A 26,583-nucleotide genomic window follows, 5' to 3' on the forward strand; every position below is an offset into this window, starting at 1 on the left:
AGGCTTAGAATGAGCTATTGATGAAAGTGACGTGTGTGTGTGTGTGTGTGTGTGTGTGTGTGTGTGTGTGCGTGTGTAATAACCCATTGAGAGTAAGCTTTAGGGGTATGTTTACACAACATTAAGTCAGACTTCACTGATTAAAGCGGTGACTTCCCACCAGCAAAACTACAAGTAGTTTACTAGTTTGAGACAAAGGTATCAAGGTGCAAGATAGCCCAATGGTAGGCAACAGATGAGTGTGTGTGTGTGTGTGTGTGTGTGTGTGTGTGTGTGTGGAGAGAGAGAGAGAGAGAGAGAGAGAGAGAGAGAGAGAGAGAGAGAGAGAGTTATGGCAAGGACCCAAAATCATGATATAGCTACAACATTAGTGAAGATATCTTTTTTTTCTAGACGTTGAGTGCAAAATCGTAAACGTCATTTTTTAGGAAGCTATATTGCCTTCATTTGAATATAGTTATGATTGGTTTTCTATTTAATCCAATCCACATTCACATCCACAGTTTTTTCATACATGAATCAAATGTCAAAGGCAAACATGTATGTAAGTACAATTGGCGTATGGTTTCAATCCTTTAGTTGAAAGATACATGAGCCTAATTTTTTGAAATATTTTAAATACAAACATTTATCATCAATTGAGATAGCATGCAAATACTAGCAAGGAATATGTCTTGACTCATAAAGAATAATAGTAATGCAGGAAAAACCAAAGAGAAAAGTAAAGTTTGAAACTTTCATAACATAAATAAAAATTTCAAACCTTCATAAAGGAATCATAGGAGTACAATTGCACTAATGTTGCACATACTTTGCTGATGGCTCACCATGTCATGATACATAGTTTTTCATTCCCAACAAGATAGCCTTTTTTCTGGCATGCTTAAGCATTCCTTAAGAAGGGATACAAATCCCCTAAATCGGTGGAAGGGCTTATCCCTTCAATGTATCATGTGCTTTTGTTTTGTTTTAGAATAGCCACATGCAACATCACCCATATGATTGAGTGAGCATTCAAAGAAGAAATTTGCTATCCAGGCCAAGAAACCCTTTTGTGTGGAAGAATTAAGGCAATATATAGCCTTGAGATATGTACCCTCGCCACCTCAACGCAAACACAATGATCTCTTAATTCAATGGATACATACCATCTTCCACCGATAGCATTTCATCTGTATGCTCATACAAAAATAGCATACTCTGGAGAAACATGCAAGATTTCAAAATGGCATATAGATGTTTCATATAGGATCATGATGTCAAATTTATTATTTTTCAATACATGGTCATACTCCACTTTGCTCATGCACTCCTTCAAAACATTCAAATCAACAATAACCATGTAGCATGTTCTAATAATTGAACCAATGGATTGCCCGTCGTTGGGTATAAAAAGATGATATGCCTTGACCAGACACCTTATGACCAACCACACTACAAATGTTCACTCGATTGCCTCCATATGTGAAACTTAGCCAAGTGTATTTGCCCCGGTTGGACGAGAACAGCAGAGATGGCCAAGATTCCGTAGTCATCTGCTACACCAATCATTGTTGGATATGAAGAAGACAATGTGCCTTGACTAGACACATCAGGACCAGCCAAGACCTATCTCAACTCAATTGCCTCCATATGTGAAACTTAGCCCAGGGGGGAGAGCACTGAGATGGCCAAGATTCCTTATTCATCTGTTGTTGGTTCATTTATGTATGCCATGATTTCACATTTTACAAACATCGCATTTGTAGTGAGACTAATTTTAGCAAACTAATGGCAAGTCCTGGCAAAAAGCATTGGAAGGCATGAAGGATTATCTCTTCTCGACTACCTTTTCTCAAACAATATAAATATCAATATTCATGAATAAACTTAAGCACAGAATGGAGATGGATCCCCACATAAATTTTCCTGCATGTAGGTGTGTCAATAGTATTAATTTATCTTACTGTACAAATTTTATCTCAGAGCTCTGCAGCTGAGCAGCACAAAATCGTCAAGGGACAAAACGACGCCAAAGATCAAGCTCATTACCAGTAACCAGCAGAAAATCTACTGGAGACCAAATCAACTCACAACCTTTTATTGTTTTCTATATCTAAAGAATGAATAAAGATCCTGCCAGAAAGATTGAACTAGAATGTAAGTGTAGTAAAGCATGCTAGGTAGGGCTTACACCAGTCGAACTAAAAGCAATATCAAGAGGCCTTCAACATCAATGACCTGGTTGGTGTGGGCATGATTTCTATGATAGTGGAATTCTCATTTGCACACAAAGGTTGCCGCCAAGGCTCTCCATCCATCTGCATGTATATTCTATGTCTTTGATCAGCAATAAGATGCATTCGAATGGCACATGCCTGCACACAGAGCTCATTGGTTAGTACCTTCTCAAAGATGAACAATGTCATAAAATGGATGCCGAATCCTACCTGGGCAAGTCTTTTGGCTGAGCGTAGACTTAGCATCACAAGGGATGCATGCCAACCATCAAAGAGACCAAAGATCTCCAGAATCCCATCATGGGCTGTTGGTTGAACAAACCTTTTCTGCAATATGTAAGCCAGTATATAATCAGAGTAAAAATTATACTTAAATTTGTGGAATTTTTTTCCAAAATACCCCTCAACTTTCAAAAATACTCAAAATACCCCTCATGTCTTGCCAAAACTCCTACAATGCCCTCAATAATTTTCCAAAATCCCCAACATACCCCTTTGTTAAGGTTGCAAACATTTTCGAAGACAATTTCTTTCACAACTCTTCATTGGAAGACTGGTTCTTCCTCAATAGAAGACTAGGATTCAGATAGTACTCTGGGCTCTCAAGATGAAATGACTCTTTATTTATAGACACAAATGCCTCTACTTGCAAGCTTATTGGCAAAAAAAAATGTCCGAGACACTTGAAGAAATTCCACAAATTTCAGGCTTATTTTGGTGGCTTTCCCATAGAGGAATAGCACCACCATACATGCAAACTTCCTGCCACTTGCACAAATAACTACACCTATGCATTAGTTTTTGCCACTCTGCTTACCTTCTGATTGTACTCTTCAGTAGGATGACCCCAGGGATTCCGACCGCTTGCATAGCTTTGCAAATTGAGCATAATTACTGCCCTCACACTGCGGAATGGTTCAGATGAGCACATGAGACACAACTTAGTTACAAACTATTGAAAAATAGGTCTGCACGCACTTCTGAGGCAGATCAACAGGCTCCCAATCACCATTCGATTCCCTTTTGACCTCTAGTCGCATGATGTTCCGCAAAGACCTGCAAAAGATCCACAACCTCAGAAAAGGTCATATCTAAGAGCCACACATGAAGAACCACACATCTATGAATCATATCTATGAACCAAGGGCCCAGGGCCCATAAAAACAATGTGATGGGTCATTTTGGCCTTCTAAAACGAACAAAAAATAATAAGGACATATGAGGCTCTTAAATAAGAGGACCCATTTACAACTAAAATACCAAAAAAGATTTCAGTCATTCAATGCTTCACAAAGTCAAATGTATGCCTAACTCCCTTCTTTGCTAAGCTTTGTTTTAGAAAGCCAAAAATCACCAAAATGTTGGATTTCTCAATTGAACTTGCCTTACACGTGGGTTGGCTGAGCATGGTGTGCAAAACCATCCTTGCACGCAGCTACAGCCCGAGTAAACGATCTATACAATAATAAAAAAAGACAATCAAAACCTGCAGCATGGTATTGTAGCTAGCTGCAGCCATGATATATAGCTTGAAATACTTTTAATCATGCCACACAAGATTTTCACACCAAGATAAACACACACAACCTTCAAAGCATGCAATAAGGGCATCATCAGAAATTAATTTGTCACAAGGAGCGTGAACGCTGAACTTGGCGAGGCTGACATAGTCAATAAAGCCAATGCCCATTATTCCTAAACCAAAACTTAAAATACTCCATTTATGGAATGGCTGCCCCATTCAATAACTGTTTCATGTGTTTTCTTTGAAGCTAGGTCTTTACCTTATTAGAGATTGGACCCAGTGCAAGATATGGTTTTCTCTCACGAAGGTTGTGGAAACCATAAGCCACCTGGGCATCCATCCCTGTTATGAAATTGACAACTGAATTAGGATCAGGACACCTTTGAAGTGTAAATACATCAATTAGGCATACCAAATACACCCATAAGTGTTTGGAATAGACGCTTGTACAAATATTATGAGCATCAAGTGGATATGCCAAAATTTGATGAAAGTAACCATAGAAGGTCTGGTTTATGATGTTGGAAATGACACCAACTAGGACACTAAATAGCAATAACTGAACATCAAGTGGATACGCCAACTCTGACAAAAGTAACATAGGTTTTTTACTTCATAGGCCAAGATACTGCCACCTTGACCTGTCTAGCTGACCATTCACTTGAACCTTCATAGCACTGATTACACGAACACTAAAGAGAGATATGCAGACCTTACTAACAATTGGTTCCCACTGCATATGAGATAGAGTATAGAGTAGCTTTACTTACAAAGTTTTTAAGTTAAAAGTGATCAGATCCAACTAGCAAAAACAGACACCTTCAAGAGCTACTAAGTTTACCAAAAGTCAAAAGTTCCAAATTTAAGCTCATTAACAACAGCCCTAAGACAACCTATTTTTTAAGGCAACCAACAAACTTCATGCTATCAAATCGACCATACAAAGCATCGGACCACAAATCAAGGAGAGTTATATCGATCATCAATAACTGTTCATAATGATATCAATCCTCTACATGGGTGTAACGTACACACCTCTCTATGTGTCACATGCTACTACTACGTCTTTGGAACCAAGGTTTGTCTACACAATTTATGATGATAGCCATCCTTTGCATGGGTGTCACGTACACACGTCTCTGTGCGCCACGTGGACATGCTGCTACTACGTCTTTGGAACCAAGGTTTGTCTACACAGTTCGAGGAATTCAATTCCAACGGATTCCTCTTAACCTAAATCTACATGCTTATAATGCGAGATGCTCACCGAAGTGCAATAACATCCATCAAAATGCATACAAACCATTTATGCAAGAGGGTTCCAAAACTGGGAAAATTGTATGTATTATGATGGAATTGTCGGACATGCAGGTCCTCCGAACAGGCTCACAAAATAAACGTGTCCATTCCTGCAACAATGGATTCGTGGGTTGAGAGACGTGCAACGATTCCACCCAAAAACTAACCCTCCCAATAATTGGTATGGAAGTATGGAAAATGTATGATTGGCCAGCCTCAGCTGAATCACATGACCCTAGCCTACTTTAAGACAATACCATGTAATGCCCTACTTTAACAGTTTCATATTGATCTACCCTCATAAATAAAATCTATTGAAGACTTTATATAATGGGAATGATAAAGCAAAACCATCGATAGATAGTAATAGCTGCACACAAGCTTGCCCTATCTAGTATTAAGTCCTCGACTATCCGAGTCAAAAGAATATAGTTATAAGCTAGAAGCTATAATAAGCCCATACAATCTTCCCAAAGGCCAAAAGCATCCCAAATTGAGCCTCAAAATTTTATTTTTACACGAACTTGCAGGTGGAGTATGGAATGTGATATCATACACTTGTTTCGATGTGATATTATACACTTGTTTTCCATATGTTTGCCAAAGTAAGGAAGGAAAAAAACTACATTACAAAGCATCCTCTTCACCATAAATCTTCAAGGTAGTATTGTTGCTTTTCTTCTTACCCTTCTGCTTCTTGTTGTTGTAGTTGGAAGAAGCGGCGGCTTCAAAGCCTGACTTCTTCCCCCCATCAAAGGCTCCTCCTGGTTCAATACATTGGAATGGTGTTCAATCACCCACTCATAACCAGCGAAGAACAGATATTGGAATACTGAGGAGGCAACTTGGCCAAAATCTGAAAGGTCATGTCCTCAGAACTGATTTGCTTTCCCATATGAGGTATCTCATGTTGGAGTTCTTGCACCTTGTTGATATGGTCCCTCATGGACACCTATTTGGCATCCAAGGTCCACAATTGCACCTCCAAAGCAACCCGCTTCATCGGAGGAACTCGATCATATAATGAGGAAAGTCGATACCAAATCTGCTCCGAGTCCTCCATCAATCAGATGTGACTAATGACAGTTGGTGTACTGTTGAGAATGAGAAATGATCAGATCCGAGCATTGAGACGCTCCCATAGCTTCACTCTCGCTGGGTCCTTTGGCTTCAGTAAGCTGCTACTAACAAAGCCTCCAAGCTTATAAGAGTCAAAGACAGTTGTCATGGTCGCTTTCTAAATAGCATAGTTGTCATCATTCATTGCTATCTGAGGGAAAGATAGGAAGGGTAGGTATCTTGATTGGTTGATCACCTACGACGGAGTATAGATTGGACCAATCTCCCCACTCCTCATGACTTGTTGCTCCATCATGAGCTTCCTCTTCTTCCACTTCTTCATCTTGGACCAGTTCAAGTCAAAATCATCAACCCATGACATCGTCAATGCAAACTGGGGCATGTGAGGAAGCTAGGATGTGTTGGGATAAAGAAGAGCCTTTGAATTAGCCCACAAGAGCTCCAAATCAATCCAGAGAGGATGAAAACAGCAAAAACCAGCAGTACGCCTCTTTTCTTCATAAAAAATAAGCACCATATACTCACATAGATCGCCGATCTGACTCAAGCACACACCTTGGCTCTGATACCAAGCCAAAGGTGCACTTTAAAAGACGAATGGGGTGATAATCGAGTTTGATACCACAACCAAACCTCCTCTCGGGATTGAAAGTGATTGGATCTCGAATCTACAATGACAAATCTTCTCTGTAACGTCATCCGTGTGTTAATTGCCCATTGAACGGGCCTCAGTGCAACACATGTAAACAATGGGGTGGGAGGGGGGTGACAGAGAGTGGAGCAACGTAACCGCGAAACGTTTCACCCTGAAACGCGGTGTTTCATTGCGAAACGTTTCGGTCCAAAATGAGAGCACACTGAAACGTGAGACCGAAACGTGCGTTTGGCAACTTTGAAACTAAAATATTTTTTAACTTGTTGTTAGTGAAACGGCTTGTGTTTCACTTGGTGAGCGAAACGTTTCAAAGCCCGAAACGTTTCACCTGTCGTGACCTGTCGAAACACGTTTCATGGTGACGTTAGAGTGGAGCAATAGCAAGAGCTACAAAGATGGCAAATTGAATGCACAAGCAGAGAGAGAGGTCGCCAATGTAAACGTTAGAGAGAGGAGAGAAAGCGCTAGGCAATGATCCCAATACACTAGATTATTACAAGCAGAGAGAGAGGTCGCCAATGTAAATGTTAGAGAGAGGAGAGAAAGCGCTAGGCAGTGATCCCAATACACTAGCAATAATCTGCAAATAACAACATGAGAAAACACAAGGGGAGGGGGGGGGGGGGGGGAGGTTCCTTTTTACAGACTCCCCAAAGTTGCCCTACTCACTCTAGTATACTCCTCCACCTGCAAATATTGGGGACGCCCCAATAAATAAGCCACATCACCATAAGTGGTAACAAACTGGCTCAAGGGACCAAATTCGGTCCTCGACTAGGCATAGTAGGGGAAAATTGCAAATACAAAACCTTGAGAAACCCTAGGAATAGGGACCCCACCTCATGCCAACCTACTGAGTGGGCACAACACGTGTGTCATTGCCGAGAAGGTATTTCTGCCTCAGGTATGGCCGAGCACAACCACAAAAACAGCCCTCAACTCCCTAATCTACTCCTCGGAACCACCACCAAACAATGTGTTAGTCTAACACGATGTGGGGGGTCCCAACCAACTCTCTCTCTCTCTCTCTCTCTCTCTCTCTCTCTCTCTCTCTCTCTCTCTCTCTCTCTCTCTCTCTCTCTCTCTCTCTCTCTCTCTCTCTCTCTCTCTCTCGTATCTAAAGAAATCATCAATAATGCAAAGTTGCATTCATTAACGCAAGGAAAGAACCAAGGATTGTGAAAGTGTGAAAGCTCGATTCTACCTACTCTCTCAATTCTGTTGCATCTAACAATGGGCCATCTTCCCCTTAATGCACAAAGCTTTCTGCTCTGGCAATACCTCTTCAACTCAAGAGGCAACTCCCAAAAGTATCTCTCAATCTGTTTATCGAGGTTGACTATTCTGAAAAGAAAAGATGCAACTAAATAGAAAAGCATCCAAGAACTTTTGGTTGCAAAATTGAACTTCTGTTAGTGTCAACAACAAGGAAGAATATACCTAGATGAATCCAAGATAAGGCCAGATTCACCCTTAAAGGAAAGCGCAAGGTATAGACCCATGGTAGTCACCCACAAGACAATATAACCATCAGCTCCATCACAAATAACATTGACTAAATACCACGACATCCGCACTAACATCGTCAGTGCCCAATAGTGGGTGTAGAACTAGGTACTAACATATGCTCCCAAACACGACATACACCACACGCGCACGCACACGCACACGAGCATACATCAACACAAAGTTCATCGTACTGAGTTTTTGTCACGACTCTGGACATCAAGAGCAAACTCAGCCATAATGAAGCCTAGCAATAAAAGAAACATCAACCACAAGCAAACAACTGCTTGAATCCCACCCAAGTCTTCAATGACTATCCATGAAACAAATAGGGTTGACCGCCACTATAAAGCATACCCTTTAAGGAAAGAAGATACTTTTCTCACCTTAAAGCTTCTATAAAATTGCCCATTACGAAAGCGGTATCAAACTGCTAAATAAAAGTACGAGCTTTTTCTCATCTTGAGGCCCTCAAAAAATGTCGAGCTTGCCGTTCTGACCCCTTGTAATCCTTTTTGACCCCCCATTGGAGTCAATTGATCATAAGCACTCCATCATAGAAGTATGTTGCCCTCAGTGCTGATAGTCGTACACAAGGTTGGAAGCATCTTCCTCCATACATGTCATTGTTCCTACCCTGATGGGATCCATAAAGTATCCATGTATACCAATTGTATCTTACCTCCCTCCCATAAAGCCAGACATCCTTGCACCATATGGTCAAAAGCCACCATATCTAAGAAAGCAAGATTCTTGTCTAAAAAGTGAAGGTAGGGTGGCGTCTACTGCTGCTGATCGACAACAGAATTGCAGCCCTTCTTGTTGCTAGACTTTTTGCCTAGAAATCTTGGAAAAGAGTTGACTTACGTTGTTTGTGCATCGATACTTACCTCATACCAACCAACTGTTGATATACTGCCATAGATCTCCTCTTGACTGACAAAAGAAGTGGAGCCTTCCTTGTTGGTGTATGTCGTTGGCTTTGCTTTGGTCTTCATCTGTTTACGATCAGCCACAGCCTGCCACTGCTTGCAAACACTAACAATAGGCCGACTATACATATGTTTTGGCGTAGAGATGATCTTTGGAAAAAGCAAGCTAAGTATGTGAAATTGCACCTCCTCTTTCTGCCTCTACTCTATAACTTTCGACGCGATTAGGCTATGAGTCGGGCTTCATGACAGGACTACCATCCTCACTCTTGTCAAGAGATGCTACTTCCTCATCCTCTTCTTCCTCTTGCACTTCCACTTCCACCTACTTCCTCCTCCACGTTCACATACTCTTCCTCTAAGTCTCTATTTGTTGTTGGGTCCATGGTGTATGCAACAAAGAGTCGGATCGGATTCTCCGTACAAGAAGACTCGGTTGAAGCTCTGAGACCACTATAACCAACAAGTCACTGACAAGGCAGTGAAACGACAAGGCTGAACTAAAGACAAAAAATATTTGAACTTGAAAAGAGAAGAAGAACTGAAAAACTTGCGACAAGTGAAACCGGCCCGTGAGGCGGTAGGGCGTTGGCTTTCACCCGAAATTCTTTACTTTAGACACACACAAAGTACTTTGCAAGGGTAACCTATAACAGGGATTAACACCTAAGTACACACACGGCTCGGGGGCTAGAATGCTCCGAGCAGACGCCGACAACCTGTAGGCCCCAAAATTGGCGCCACTTTCGGTATTTTTTTATTCTTTAACAGAGGGAATAAAACCTGTGATCTCCTACAAGCTGCCCCGCACAATCTAGGCTAAGAAACTCCTGTTCTGGCCCGATTTCGGCAACATAACTATACTAGGACGCTTCACAGTCAGTATCCCCACGCAATAGGTGACTTTCCCGACGCATACGGACACTTTGCAAAACCTGGCGAGAATCTGCAGCACGCTGAATTCTCTGTTTTCTGCCCCGAAAATGCGTCAGTTCACCCGTACAACGATCCCCTTGCGTCCCCGAACCTCCTCTGGGTACTAGGGTCCGTTTAGGGCCGAGACCCTAAACCTGCAAAAATACACAGCAGGCTGTAATTCCCTATTTGGGGCTCCGTTTCGCGTGCCGGTCGCATTTGTAGCAAGACCTCGAGCTCCCGCACCTGTAGGTCTACTTGCCCTTTGAATCGGACGAGATTTCTGACGTGAAACCTCTCCGAATTCACCTGTACCTGCGGGGGATTAGCCGCTAGCTAATCCAGTACCTGTGCAAGAGGCTCTTGCCTCGGCAAATATGCATGAACCCACATAACTCTACATTGGTCAAATGAAAAGCCCACTAGTGGGGCATAACATACTGCTCATAGGGGGGATAGAGAGAGAGCAGTGCGTAGCGTGCAGGGCATCACTCTTGGCACCGCACTATACATAAGAGGGAAAGGAAGCACTCCATAGCTCTTAACCTGTGATGACAGAGAGTTGCAAAAGAGCCTCCCAGCTATAAAATCAGTGCCAACACTTCCTTGCATTGGAAAGTGCACAAAAATGTGCCACTTGGCGCATTTACAAGCATTTTCCCATTTCGGGTTTGCTGCTTAAAAATCTCCCAACTGGTCGCCCAGTTAACTTCGCGGCACAATTGTAAAATGTTTCCCTAGTCGTACCGGAGGTAATGACGCGAACACATTTCGTGGCCCAAAATAGCAGTTCCCTAAATTTTAGGAGATGATTCCATTGGGCTCCATGTGGTCATCTGACCATCTATCCTCATTGGGACCGCATCCAAAAGTGCAATGTGGCCCAACTATCGGATACTTTCTGTTGGCAGTCGCACCTTGACTTTGGACCTTTATTGAGTTCACTTCCTAGTATCCACCAACTTGCTAAGTGCGACGGGGCGACCTATATGATCTTGCTCTGAGCCTAGACATCCTCTTACCATACGAATTCCAGTGCCGACCACTACCCATCTGCAGGTGAAACTACCATTCACATTGGCCATGCAATGTCCGACCGTTTGCTACTTCAAGAAGAGGGTCTCACAAATAAAACAAAACCCATTGGAAAGAAACCAACAACTAAAGTTAGCAGTCGCCACGTCCTCGTGACATAGTTAACAGTTGCCACGTCCCCGTGACATACCCCCCTCTTGAAATCGCAAACGTCTTCGATTGCATACCATAAATACATGCCACTGATGATCTTGTGCTATTAACACTCTTTTATCATCACATGTATCCACAAGAAAGGTCATAACACATAGATACAAATGACTTAATGAGGCCTTCATACTTTTGTCATTTCCATCTATTACACTAAATTCATATGTACATTTGATGTATTAGCTCTATCATTACCCCTCCTTTGCACACGTTGGGTTGGGGCATAAGTAGGCTGTAACCCAAAGGCTTCAAGGTAAAGATGCAATACATTTGGTGACTTTGACAGTTCATGCTCTTCCGTCCACTTTGCATCCATAGGCGGATAGTTCTTGAGCTTCACCAAATAGCGTCTTGCAAATTGTCCTTTAACTTTTCTGTCCTTATGTGCCAAAACTTGCTCAGGTACCACGATCTCATCAAGTTCCTCAACTTCTGGCTGATCCTCGTCTGGCATATCTTCTAGCACATCACCCACGAAGGGTCTTAGAAGACTCACGTGAAACGCATTATGAATCTTCCACGCATCAGGCAATTTCAGCCTGTAAGCCACATCGCTGATCTTGTCAAGCACTTGAAAAGGCCCATAGTAACGCATGCTGAGCTTAGGAAATAGCCGTTCTTTGCCCTTCATCTTCTTTAACCTTGCCTTTTCGAACCTTAACAGAACCCAATCACCAGGTGATAACAGCAATTCACGACGGTGACGATCAGCAGCCTTTTTCTGCTTTGCCTGAGTCTTCTCCAAGGCAGCTTTAATCTTCTTATACATCTCATCCATGTTCTCAACATATCGATCTGCCTCAAAGATCCTGTCCTTTGTATGCAAAATGGGAGGAACCTTTTTGCCGCCTTCAACAATCTCAAAAGATGCTTTGCCAGTAGACGAATGCACCGTATTATTGTACGCATACTCAAGCATAGGCAAATACTGTTCCCACTTGCCCTTATTATCTGACACATAGCATTTTAGTAGATCTAAGACAGTAGAATTAGCCTCTTCTTACTGTCCATCAGTTTGTGGATGAAACGAAGACGAGAACTTGAGCGTAATGCCCGAGTTCTCAAACAATCCTCTCCAGAACAAACTGGTCATGCGAGGATCACGATCACTGCGATTGTGGCATACCATGGTACACATTGTACATGAACAAGCGTGCCATCTGATCAGATTTTATCTTCTTCCTGACAAGGATAAAATGGGTCTGCTTGCTGAACTTGCAGATAATGGTCCATATACCATCATTCCCTGTTGGCGTTCTTGGAAGATCAAAGATAAAGTCCATAGCAATGCTTTCCCATGGCTTATCCGGAATCGGCAATGGTTGTAACAACCCTGGTGCCTTTTGCCTGTCAAACTTGACCTTTTGGCAAACTATGCATGCTCGCACAAAAAGGCATCCACATCTCTTCTCAAGGTAGGCCAATACAAGAATGTCTCTACCGCTTTAACTAGTGCATCAATGCCACGATGCCCTGCATACAGTGGGACATGACTCTCTTCCATGACCTTATGTCGCAGTGGCCTAGTGACACAAAGTCTGCCACGCATCATCATAAAACTATCTCCGAGGAGGTAGTGCTCGTGATGTTGCCCCTCTTGTAACTGTTCAAAGATCCTTGCAAAACCTTCATCAGCAGTTCCTTCATGTCATCTAACTCATGATGATAAGGAATTGACACAGCTGAAATTTGTGGCTTTCTTGATAACGCATCAGCCACAACATTCTTCTTGCCTTCCACATGCATAATCTAGAAGTGGAACATGGAAAGAATGTTTGCCCATCGCATATGCTTTTCGGAACTTTGACTGTGTCAAGAAGTATCGCAAGGTCTGATGATCTGTTTGGACAACAAAATCAACGCCTAAGAGGTAGTGCTTCCAACTAGAAAGCGCATGAATCACAGCCAAGAGCTCTTTCTCATAGACTTGCATAGTCCTCTCTGGCCCTTGCAAAACTCGGCTTTCATAAGCTACTACCCGTCCATCTTGCATTAGCACTGCTCCGATGCTATTGCCACACGCGTCACACTGGACCACAAATGACTTCCTGAGATCCGGCAAAACAATAACTGGATCTGAAGTCAACTTTTCCTATAAGACTAAAAGCTGAAATCTCTTTTTGGGTCCATCTGAAAGTGACCTCTTTGTTTTGCAAAGCGTGAAGAGGCGATGCTATCTTTGCAAAATTTCTGATAAACCTTCTATAGTAGGAACACAATCCCAAGAAGCTTCTGACATCGTGCACAGTCTTCAAGTCTGGCCATGTCTTGATAGCTTCGACCTTTGCGGGATCCATTCTAGCACCATCCTTTGAGACTATGTGGCCAAGAAAGTGGATCTCTTCGAGGAAGAATTCACTTTTCTTAGGATTGACAAGTAACCTGTGACTGCGCAGCTCTTCGAACACAATGGTCAAGTGACGCCTATGCTCCTCTTCATTCTTCGAATACACTATCATGTCATCAAAGAACGTTCCAACAAACTGATGATGCGAGCAGAAAATCCGGTCCATCATTCTGTTGAAAGTAGCAGGAGCATTTGTTAGCCCAAACGGCATCACTAGAAACTCATAAAGACCAAATGTCGTTCTAAACGCAGTCTTGTGCACATCCTCTGGCCTTATACGAATCTGATGGTACCCACTCTTAAGGTCTATCCTGTTGAAAGTTGCAGCACCCTCTAAACGATTGAGAATATCATCAATTCTAGGAGTAGGGAACCTATTCTTGATGGTATTCTTATTCAACGCACGGTAATCAATACACATGCGCCATGAGCCATCCTTCTTCTGCACTAGGAGCACTGAGGAGCAAAAGGGTGAAGAACTAGGCTGAATCAGCCCCTTCTCTAATAACTCCTCAACCTGGCCCATAATCTCTTTCTGTTGCGCCGCACTAACCCTGTAGGAAGGTCTATTTGGTGGGCTACACCCTGGCACCAAATCTATCCGATGATCCTCAGGTCTCTCTGGCGGCAATTGCGACGGTAATGAATCAGAAAAACAGTCACTAAACTTTTGCAAAAATGCTGACCTTTCTTTATCTAACACAGATAAATTTGACTGATCACTATCTGAGACATCACGTTCAAAAATCAAGTACACAGAAAGATGATTCTTTATTACAAAAGTGATAGCAGAAGCAGATATAATAGGGACTGACTCTCCTTTAAGCTTTACATCCAAGATGTGAGTTTTGCCCCTATGTTGTACAGTGATCTTTTTGTTGTAGGCATCCAAGACTCTATGCACTCGGAACATCCACGGGATCCCCAACAAGGCGTCACAACCTTCCAGCAGCATGATGTAGAACTCTTCTGTGTCCACATACGACTGAATATGCAGACGCAGTTTTCCAATGATGGGAGTAACACACTCTGAGTGGCCAGGACAATGCCAACCCTGCCTCTGCTGTGTACCCCATCTCTTCAGCTCTGATGCCTAGCTTCATAGCTAACTCTGGTGAGATAAAGTTGGCTTGGCACCTGGATCAAAGAAGATGAGTGCCGTCTGATCCCTAACTTTACCCCATGCCCTGCATAACTCACTGGCATCTGTGTTGGGCTTGTCACCCACCATATCTGGCACTAAACCTGCCGTGGGTTTAGGCTTCTTGCCTTTCCGGTCTTCTTTATCCTCTGAGTCAATTGGCCTTTTCCTTTGTGGACAATCGATAGAAAAGTGACCAGGCTGCTCGCATATAAAGCATTTGTTCTCAACCATTAGGACCTTCTTTTCCTCGAGTGACTTGCGCACAAAAGGCTTCCTTTTCTGTTTCTTTGCGTGCGCTCCAGAAGTCCCAGCTGAATTCTTATCTTTGGTGGCCTTTTCTGACCCCTGTGACACATCAGGAGCCGTTTTCACAAAGGGCTTCTTCGCTGATTTTTCTTTTGCTGCCCTCCTTTGTCGTTGCTCGAAAATCCATTGTCCTCTCCTTTCAACAAGACAAGACGAGTGTTCGCAACTTCCATAAGCTGAGTGAGGGTAGCCACTCTGTTCTTTGTACAGTAATCGCGAAGCCCTTTAGGTAACCCACAACAATACTTCTCTATCTGCTCTGTCAATGGCACAAATCTGTAGGTCACTGAGAGTAACGCTTTACAAAACCTCCTATTGTACTCCAGCAAGCTCTTGCACGAAGCTGAAGTAAGTTGGTGCCAATCTGTCATGACGTCGGCTTCAAATTCATTTGACAGCCAAGCAGATGCAAACATTTGCTTGAAGTAAACCCAAGTAGCAGGTGCCTATCCTTGCTTGAAGTAAACCCAAGTGGCAGGTGCCTATCCTTGCATTAACAATGTCGTCCACCATGTAAGCGCATTGTCCTTTAAGAAAGTGGCAGCTTTCCTGACCTTCCGAGGCCTCTATAAAATTCCCTCCCGCATAAGCTGTATCAAACTGCTGGAGGAAGGTAAGAGCCTTTGCTTTATCTTCAAAGCCACTGAAAGTACTGAATTTTACAGTTGCACCACCTTCTTTGTAAGCCTTCGGCTTCTCTAGTGCCCCCAAGTTGTCATAAGGGATGGTCTGCAATATGGCACTGTAGTAGGCATGATCGGCACATCTTGGCCATTCACATTTTGCGACAAAGGTGCAATATCTGGCTGCTGTCCAAAAAAACCAGCCATGCCAAAATGACCCTGTGGCACCCCAAACTGGCCCTGGTTGGACTGAAAACCTTTCTGCATACCGATACTACCATACATGGGGTTTGGCATGATGCCTTGCATACCCCCAAACATTGTTCCTGGCATGTACGGCTGACTTCCAGGCGCATAACCAGCTATACTTTGGAACACTGATCCACCCCTGAAATACCCAGGATGTACAGTGGGTGGTGGAAAAACTGAGTGCATAGCCTCGTATCCAGTTCCTTGTCCATTCAAGACAACATGCTGGCTCTGAAAGGTGGCGGGCTGAACTGGCGTAACCTGTGGAATAGGCGTTCTAGCCACCTATTCAAGCACAGGAGGAACCTGTTTTGGAGCCCCTGCCTCCGCAACATGCGAGTGTTCCCTATCCTCCTGAGCCGCATGAAGTACCTGGGCTTGAGCATCAACAAGCTCCGTACGCGGCGTAGATTGCCTATTTTGTTGTTGCACTGGTGGCACTTGCAAGAACTCCATAAACCTTCGATTCTGCACCAGCTACGAAAAGACATTCACCGTGGCAACTAACTGAGTCTTGAACGCATCATCCTCAAGTTGCCCAGTCATAAAGCCCTGCACTACTGGAGGGACATTCACGTTGATAGGAGGTCCAGACTGACGTGGCCGTGAGCTCTCGCCAATGTCGAAAACCATAGGGATCTCTTGCCTGTCCTTTGAAGAGGAATCCTCTTCCATAATGCCCTTCCCCTTGTCGGCCATTGTGTAATCCCGTGTTCCTGTAGTCTGTGTCTATACCCAAAACAACCGAGGCTCATCTTTAAGGAAAAATTGATTGATGTCTCAGCAACGGAACCTTGAAACCGGCCCGTGGGGCGGTAGGCATTGGCTTTCACCCGAAATTCTTTACTTTAGACACACACAAAGTACTTTGCAAGGGTAACATGTAACGGGGATTAACACCTACGTACACACACGGCTCGAGAGCTAGAATGCTCCGAGCAGACACCGATGGTCAAATGAAAAGCCCACTAGTGGGGCATAACATACTGCTCATAGGGGGGATAGAGAGAGAGCAGTGCGTAGCGTGCAGGGCATCACTCTTGGCACCGCACTATACATAAGAGGGAAAGGAAGCACTCCATAGCTCTTAACCTGTGACGACAGAGAGTTGCAAATGAGCCTCCCAGCTATAAAATCAGCGCCAACACTTCCTTGCATTGGAAAGTGCACAAAAATGTGCCACTTGGCGCATTTACAAGCATTTTTCCATTTCGGGTTCGTTGCTTAAAAATCTCCCAACAAGTCGCCCAGTTGACTTCGTGGCAGAGTTGTAAAATGTTCCCCTGGTCATACCGGAGGTAATGACACGAACACATTTCGTGGCCCAAAATAGCAGTTCCCTAAATTTTAGGAGATGATTCCATTGGGCTCCCCGTGGTCATCTGACCATCTATCCTCATTGGGACCGCATCCAAAAGTGCAATGTGGCCCAAGTGTCGGATACTTTCTGTTGGCAGTCACACCTTGACTTTAGGCCTTTTGAGTTCACTTCCTAGTATCCACCAACTTGCTAAGTGCGACGGGGGGACCTATATGATCTTGCTCTGAGCCTAGACATCCTCTTACCATACGAATTCCAGTGCCGACCACTACCCATCTACGGGTGAAACTACCGTTCACATTGGCCATGCAATGTCCGACCGTTTGCTACTTCAAGAAGAGGGTCTCAAAAATAAAACAAAACCCATTGGAAAGAAACAAACAACTAAAGTTAGCAGTTGCCACGTCCTCGTGACATAGTTAACAGTTGCCACGTCCCCGTGACAACAAGACACAATGGAGTGTAGTTCTCCACCCAAATGCACTAGCCCCCAAGTCAAGCGCTCCTTGCGGTACTTCTTTATTGCTTGATCTCACTAATACAAGAGCATGGAAGCTCTCTTTGCAACTAAATACCCAAACGCACCCCCAAGGCCCATATTTAAAGGCCTTGAAAGCAATTGCTATCAACAACTAGCACCCCAAAAGCTTTGCAATTTAAGCTAGCACTTAGAAAGTCAACAAATTTCATAGCTTCCGAAAAGCACTGCCTCTACGCTACCATGTCATCACATCCTACTACCACATCAGCATGCCATACAGACTACCACAACAGCAATCTCGTGATTCGCGCCACGAATCACGTTATGAATCCCGTCGCGTTTCACACATCCTCAGGCTCATACTTGGGGTCCCTCCATCCAGTCCAACTCTAGCTTGAGACTCTCTCCACTTGCACTATGCTACAGCCATGTCAGATCATTACTTTGTGACAAGAAGAGGAAGGGGACCTTTGCTAAGGTCTGGCAAATATCTCTCAAATACCACGACCGAAAATAAAACCCTCAACCTATAAAAAACTAAAATGGCCAAAACAAGTTTGAGAAGGGCGAAGTGCTGGTGCAAACCATAAATGAGCCTAAGATCACTATGCAACAGGTGTGTGGATGGCCAACCCACATCCAAGGGCCAATGCACATGCGATGAGAAGCATGTAAGCAAGAGGAAACGCATCTTGAAGGTGAACATAATGCTCTACCATAGTTTTTACTTTCATTGTCTCCAAGTTGTGAATCAAAATTCCAAGTTGAAATTTGAGTCTTGAAATTTTAAAGTTCGAGTCTCCACTTCCATAACTTGGAATCTTGAAGTACATGTAACTTGAAGTGTGTATAGAAATAAGGTTAAGTCTTTTGTGCTCTAACAATTGCTTTGTTACCATGTTTAAAAAAAACAAAACGTTTTTGCATTAAAAGTAGCTACGTATGAGAAAAACTATGGAACTTCTAGCTCTACATTGTGATAGCCAGTAGCTATACAATTGGCACAAAATCCAATGTCTCATGCAAAGAAGAAGCACATTGACAGCAACGTATCGAGCTTGTCAAAATTCTCTCTATGGTTTGATGATGGCCATGAGTTCCTTACCTCATCTAGTGCTCCTGTAGTGGAGGGCATGCATGGTCGCATTAACTTGATACACATTAGCACTTAAAATACCAATAAAGAAAGAGTGAAAGCCTTGATACACGAAAAGTGATAGAAAGGACGCGTGCACCACTAAAGATAAAAGCAATCAATTAGTATGCCAATATACATGCTTGCAACTAAAGTGCTAACACACATAAGCAATGACACAAGGAGTGAGAAGCCACCGGACCTATGCTGAAATAATTGTAATAAATTCCTTCAAAGGAGGCTGCTTTAACATCACTAGACGCGTCCTGCATCAAAAGAAAAACACACATGGGACTTTTTTAGATTAACCCAAATTATAAGTCAACAAGAAGAGGAAGTACTTCATAAATACCAAAAAGACCACAAATAAAATTTACTAGGTTTGAATCAAAAAATGATCAAAAGAGAGCATGCTCCACTCAAAGTTGAAAGCATGCATCCTATGTGCATATTCACCATAAACAAGTAAATTTTCACGACTCTTTGATGACCTCATATAGCCGCAAAACAACATCAAAAGCTCCCATGCACAACAATCTAGCAATCACACAAATAAACTTTCTTAATTCAAAACAAATTGCACTCAAGGGTTTAAAAGAAGACGAACGCTTGCACAAATAGACAATATATACCTTCATAGGAGGCACACATGTACCTGATTTCTTAATGGATCAAAAAGAACTTAAACAAACAGTCACACCAAGGCATATCCATTACACTCGCTGGTGTTGTACCATTGCCCCCAGCACAGCACACACCCCACACACACACACACACACACACCCCAACCTTTTCTCTACTCTCACCTTGCCCCCTCCACGTCTTACATTGCACTTTCTTTTTCTTTTCTTTTGCACTAGCCCGTTCGTGCCCACTCTTTCTCTTTCGAGCTTTTCAACCATTGTGATAGACATGGACTTTCTTGAAGCTACCTCATGGCAACATCAATCATCTGCAAGATTGCAAACAAGCGCCCAAACATGGAGGCTTGGTGCACATGCTTGACCCCTTGCAGAGATGTGCAAGATCGTCCATGTGCAGATTCCGAACCGCGGATATTTACAAAATTATCTCTCAAAGTCTAGAAATACAAGCCACAGCATTGCATGAGAATCCTTCGGCTTTCCGTCCCATACAAACACACTTTTCACAAGGGCTCCATGGTTTTGATCATGTCATCGATGCAACTACTAAGGAGTCAGCCTGCAACGGGAGTACCAACACCTACTACCTCAGCTTTGAGATTTCCTTGGCATGATGGTATCTACAGTGAGTCCCCTTTGTCTGCTACCTCAATGACCGCAAAGGTGGCAAGGATCCCTCCTATTTGAGTTCTTCTACATCACCCGAAAACTGTCTGGAAAGTGGTTCTTCTTTCAACAATAAGGGATGGTAGGTAGCGAGTTGAGTACTTCGAATTGTCAATCTAGTGCATCATTTGATTGTCAAATGGCACATTTGGCGAAGGCTAGTCCTTATCGGAGACCTAAACCAATTCAAGGGCCCCATGCTAAGACACGGTCACCGGTGCCTAATGCCGATGATTCTTTGGCTGATCTACGCCCCGGCCCCCATTGCCTTGACTCCACAGGGGAATGCAATCCCTGAAATGAATGACCAAGGGTGGCAATCGCCATTCACAGACATCGTCACAACCCACCAGGCCAACACCCTGAGTTAAAGGCGCGCATACAACCGAAGAACACACGAGAGAGAGAGAGAGAGAGAGAGAAAGAAAGAAAGAAAGAATTTTGAACGTCTATAAAAGGCCGAAGTCGGCCTATGAGACAAATCAAAGTACATGAGGTGGGTGTCCTCTGTGTATCCTAAAGGATAAAAGGTACAAAAGTAAAAGTGACTATCCTGTATGATGACTGGGGGAGGGAAGTGATACAAAGGTGGGGATGGAGCTCCAAAACTAAGGAAAGATGTAATCCTATATGCTGGGGTAGAGTGTACAATCATAAGATGAAATGCTATCCTATCTCTGGTTCCATCCAGTACCATAATCCGAGTGTAGTACAAGACGCATGGGCGGGTAGGGTGTGAGCAATCCTCGTAAGATGGCTGTTGGATCTGCAAAAGCCCGGAGGCATCTCTCCTCCAAAGATCTATAGTAGTGCGGCGAGGCGCCCTGCATCCATGGGTACGTGGGCGTCTGCGAGCTCGGACCTCCTCAGCTTGCTGTAGAGTCACTCCTCTCTGGATGGTCGGAGGTGGTGGTGTTGCTATGGTCCTCTGAAAAAAGTCTGTGAGCTGTGTCTGGCACTCATCTCTCCCAGCTGATGCTACCTGGAGGAGGGAGTCCCGATGCTGCAAAAGGCCTAAGAGACCTATGATACTACTAACTAGAGAGAGAGAGAGAGAGATGAAATGGAATGAAATGTTTCTCAACGCTTGCAAAAGGCCTAAGAGACCTATGATACTACTAACTAGAAAATCGCATCATCATCGTACGATCCAAACGTTAAGAGTTCATCTTCAAATCGCCAATGGTGGCTCTTATATCTCTCGAGAAAATTAGGGAGTGAGGGTTGTTTTGTGGCCATAGTGACAACCCAAAACGGAAACGGAAAAGCCAGAGTTTCAAAGTTTCGACCAAGGTCAAAACAGTCAAGAAACAAGGTTTTTTTATTTTATTAAAAAACTCCAATATAATACTTAAAACAAGAAGCCTAGAAAGATAATTCATTGATCATATTATACAGAACTTCAGAATTTATATGACAAAAACTTAGAACCTTCAACCTACGCTCTACCAATGACCGCTTTGAATTCTGAAGGTCTGCAACGTTCGAACCAAGACTCAAGAGACATTCAATTTTCAATGTCATAAAAAAACAATCGTACATGATACTACTCAAAGTCTCATTGTGAAAAAAATAAGCAAAAAGTGACTGAATCATAAGAGAAGACTCAAGAGCCATAACATGTCCAGACTCCAAACCCATAAATCACCGCAATACAAAAAGATGGGGTTCATGAACATAAAGATAAGCAATCCATTGAGCCAAGACCAACATAGTCGTCCACTGGAACTATTGATGCTCAAGAATCTGAGTCTTGGAATATTAGACATATGCCCTCAAATTTTTTTGGGAATTTTTTTGGTCACTCAAGAAATATACCTAGATGAATCGAGGATAAGTCCCAATTCACCCTTAAAGGAAAGTGCTCAAGGGCAGACTCAACCATAACGAAGCCTAGTGTCACAACTCAATGACGTGGCTGCCCAATACTCGCACACACCTGCTGGCTGCTCCCAGAAAGGCCCTGTACGCGAAAATGCTGACGTGGCTTGCTGTACGGACGCCCATGTTTGGCGGGGGCTGTTGACGCGTGGCAGCAACGTACGGACAACAGCAGCAACTTTTGGGGACAACTTTTTGGCTATACAGGAGTTACGCAAGAGAGAGAAAGCTTTTAGTTTTTAAAAGCCTTGCTTTAATTTACTAAGCCTTGTGAGAGGCTAGCTTTTAAAAATTTACAGCTTTTGATTTTGAGGCTTTTTGGCTCCGCTTTTAGCATCCCTTGTAAAACTATATATATTATTGGCCGGGGCTCTCACTTCTCAGAGCATTTGGACGCAGAGTCTAAGAGTGAGACCTGACCACTCCCTTATACTTTGAGTTGCAGATTAATACAAAAATAAATATTGGAAGAGGCGCCAGTCTTTGGGGCCAATATCTCTAGGCACGAAACTCCGCCGGGCCAGCATCAAATCAATTGTGAACTGTGAACTGCTTTGAAGTTATTCTTGTGGTGTCGCGCTAGAATCTCGACTTGGAGTGTCCAAGTCTGTTATAGTGGTATCAGAGCGCGGCCGATTTCTCTTCTACCGGAAAATCCGATTCTTTTTACGCGACACTTATGGCTTTAGACAGAGATCAGTTGACTTCCTCTGCATCCGGGGATGCGGGAAGAGGTCACAACAAAGATTCACGCGAGTATGGCCCGCCTCAGCCTACCCAGGTGGAGCTCGATGAGATGGAGCGTCGACGATTGATCGGCGATGCAACAAAGATGATGCTAAATTTTGCGAAGGACCCGAAATTTGCAAAATTTATGAGCCAGACCTCTTTCAACGAGGTGCATGCACAGTGGTGTCAAACCACAGAACCACCCCTCAAAACCGCACTGAAGAAACCTCCTACTCCAAGGATGTACACAGAGCAAGAATTAGAAGAGGTGGTTGATGCACGAATTGCTCAGCTTTTTGACGTGCAGAACAAAGCAAAAAAGCACGACAAAAAGCAGAAGAAAGGGATTGACTTCCCGGGTTATTTGGGTCGTCAGTCTACATTTGCATCGACAAGAAAGAAGAAGAAGCGTGTTCCATTTGAAGGAGTACCCAGTTCTTCTTCTTCTTCTTCTGATAGTTCTTCTAGCTCTTCTCAATCGAGCGAAGAAGACAAAAAAGGCAAAAAGCGAAGCAAAAAGCAAAACTTCGGAAAGGGCAAGAAAAAGGCAAAGAAGCCTAAATCTCGCCCAGTGGTTGACAGTTCTACAGAGGACTCGTCTTCGGATAGTTCGGACTCTGACGACAGCAACTTTTATGCAAAGAAGAAGAATTTTTATAAAGCCAACCAGTATGACTTTTTGAAAGATAAAAGCAAGAAAGTCCGAGAGTTCAAAGAAGGTGGACAGTCAATTAAATTTGATACTTTTTCTGGTTATGAAGATGCTTCGAAGTCTTTGGCTTTCATACAGCAGTTTGACATAGCTTTCTCTGGAGGGCGTTACTCAAAGCACTCCAAGATTCGGAGGGCTACTTCTTACTTCAAGGGAAATGCTCGAACTTGGTGATCCACGCTTCTATTAAACAAGACAGCGCCAGTTAAATGGCTGAAATTTAAAATGCTTTTTATTTCTTCTTGGCTGACTCGAGAGTACGAACGCGACATACGAACTGCTTGGAACCATCTACAGATGACCAAGAAGGATACATTGGATGCTTATTGCGAGAAATTCTAGAGCTCTTTTCTACTAGCCTCTTCATTTAAGAAGATCTCGTTCAAAGAACAAATTGAGCGGTTTACCTTGGGTCTTCCTACAGAGATCCGAGATCACTGATTAGAGCAAAAGTCAGATTCCATTCAGGAACTGATCAGTCATGCAAAACGGGGTTTTGCCATTCACTCAGGCAATTTGACCTACCCCACAGATGAAATCATGACGCAAAGGACCGAACAGACTTCGAACAATGAAAGTAGAAAAAGAAAGAGCAACCCAGAAAAGAAAGAAAAGGATGCACGACCCAAACTCACTCCTCGAAAGAGAGCTCTCTACATCAAGGAGGGGATGTCACGTGACACATCCCAACCCTATGTGTTCGTGGACAAGCTAAACCACAACAGGGTTCAGTCAGTCCAGTCAGTTTAGATTAGCAGTGCTCTGGCACTTTTGTGAGTCTATTCGTAGACCGTGCATGCCTAGTCACTTAGCATAGATGCATATCCTCCGGTAGCACACAGCATGATCATCAGTATTCCCTTCAGAATCCATCAGATTCAGTCAGGGGAATTTTCCAGTGCATTTAGCCTATTTTCCCTATTTTTGGTATTTTCACTTATTATTTTTAAGTGACTTCCCAACAAAAGTAGGCAGGGCAATTTTGCTAAGTTAATATATAAGCAACCAAGTTAGCACTTTCTGGCAAATAAGCAAAGAGCACAACAGGCTTCCCCAAGCAACAGGTGCTCCCTCCCTCTCTCAACAAGACTCTCGCCAAGCCTCTTTTGGTGAGACCCATCCCCATCAGCCATCAGCGTTTTGGATCACCATCAATGCATCACTCTCCCCTGGCGTTTCCTTCTCCAACAGTTATCGCCATCAAGCCTCTGTGCTTAGCGTTTTTCCCCTACCACAGCCAGCGTTTTCAGCCAATCACTAACGCTAGCAATGCTACCATTTTCAGCGTTTTTCAGCATGGAACCCACAGCCCTTGCAACGTTTTCAGCGGGTGCAAACAGCCCTAAAAACGCAGCCAGATAGAGCAGGTATCTCAGCGTTTTTCATCACCATAGGAACCCCCCCCCCCCCCCCCCCCGACAAAACCAATCATTTTGAACCATAAAGACAACAGTAAAACAGTCATTTTCAGCCACCGAAACAGCCCCGAAATTCAGCAGATAGAAGACCACAGATTTCACCCTAAGTCGTCATCATCATCACCGTCGTTGTCGTCGGCATAGTCCAAGTTGCATCAGTCCATTGCATACGCATTGTACACCTTTGTGCAATCAAAGTAGACCACTCTCGCCGACGAGAGCGGGGCCTTCGGAGGAGGGTTTTACAACCTCTCGGGTGTCGTATCTCTCTTCTCTCTCTCTCTCTCTCTCTCAGTCTCATACACTTGCACGCACAATATCCACTCACTTTGTTCGTGATCATAACACTCTCCATAAGACGGAAGGCTCTCTCCTTCCCTAGGAACTAAAAGGAACCTTGAGCAAATATAGATCACTAATCTTGAGAAAATACAACATTCATTCCGCTGCACGTTACAGGGGAAGTGCTTTAGATGCGGGGAAACTGGGCACATCTCCGCGAAGTGCCCTAAAAAGGGACCGAAAGTATAGAGCGACAAGGACGAAGACAGGCCTGAAGGTTCAAGAGCAGTTGAGGAACGTGGACGAAAAGGCAAGATGAAAACAGGACTAGTTCCAGATTGCGTGGGTATTGACCGAAGCACGATGGACGAGAGTACAAAACTTTGCCGAGCTTGGGCAAAGCGAAAGACCAAGAAGCCCTGATCTTCTTTGATGGAGGAGCCAAGGCCAACTTCATTTCACCTGAATTGGCGGCACGACTCAAGACCACACCCGTTCGGATGGGACCACTAGCAAAGGCAGTTCTAGCGGCACACGACAAAGACGTAGCCATTACACTTGTCATTGGCAAACTTCGGTTGCATTGTCAGGGGTATTTGGGGCATGAGGACTTCTACATAATGCCTTTGGAAGGTTGTGATGTCCTCTTGGGAATTCCCTGGTACCACAAGAACAACGCCATGGTCGACTATCAGGCGAGAAAAGCGACTTTGACTACATAGAAGGGCGGAACCATTGTACTAGATGTAAAACTTAAGGGCGAGTTTGTCCCTATTGTATCGGCTTAGGCCATTTCAAAATTAATGAAATCCAATCTATTTGTTTACTCGACTTCTAAAGAGAGATGAATGATGAGAATAGGACAAATATGTTTGAACTTGATAAAGAATGCCAAGATTTTTTCCACACTCGTGCCCATTGCTTCACCAGCTCGTCCTGAACATCATACTATTGATCTGATACCTGGAAGCACACCACCGAACCGGCCACCTTATCGTGTCAGCCGAGCCCAGAACGAAGAAATTATGAACCAAGTGAAAGACCTCTTGGGAAAGGGTCTTGTCCAGCCTAGTACTTCACCGTACTGCTCTCCAGTGTTGTTGGTTTTGAAGAAAGACGGATCTTGGAGAATGTGCATCGATTATAGAGCTCTCAACAAAATCACCATCAAGAACAGATTTTCGATTCCCAAAATCGATGATATACTTGACCAACTACAGGGATCCTCGTGCTTTAGCAGGATCAACTTGAAAAGTGAATATCATCATA

General features: G+C 43.6%; 1 protein-coding gene across 3 annotated transcripts in view; it reads right to left on the reverse strand.

Annotated features, from left to right (window-relative positions):
- Positions 1-1,869: 1,869 nt before the first annotated feature.
- The window catches only part of LOC147463495 (diacylglycerol kinase 4-like), a 37,567-nt gene continuing 12,853 nt past the window's right edge, over positions 1,870-26,583 (reverse strand). For all 3 annotated transcript variants that reach the window (XM_086489290.1, XM_086489282.1, XM_086489299.1), the window contains exons 6-12: positions 19,185-19,248; positions 4,004-4,086; positions 3,604-3,674; positions 3,198-3,275; positions 3,037-3,124; positions 2,430-2,546; positions 1,870-2,357 (exon numbers count right to left, since the gene is read on the reverse strand). In XM_086489290.1, coding sequence (XP_086345416.1) covers positions 2,196-2,357; positions 2,430-2,546; positions 3,037-3,124; positions 3,198-3,275; positions 3,604-3,674; positions 4,004-4,086; positions 19,185-19,248 — 663 coding nt within the window. In that variant the 3' untranslated portion in view covers positions 1,870-2,195. The remainder of the gene's footprint in view (positions 2,358-2,429; positions 2,547-3,036; positions 3,125-3,197; positions 3,276-3,603; positions 3,675-4,003; positions 4,087-19,184; positions 19,249-26,583) is intronic.

Source organism: Adiantum capillus-veneris, chromosome 2 (assembly GCF_014529385.1).
Source record: "Adiantum capillus-veneris isolate H3 chromosome 2, ASM1452938v2, whole genome shotgun sequence".
NCBI lineage: Eukaryota > Viridiplantae > Streptophyta > Polypodiopsida > Polypodiales > Pteridaceae > Adiantum > Adiantum capillus-veneris.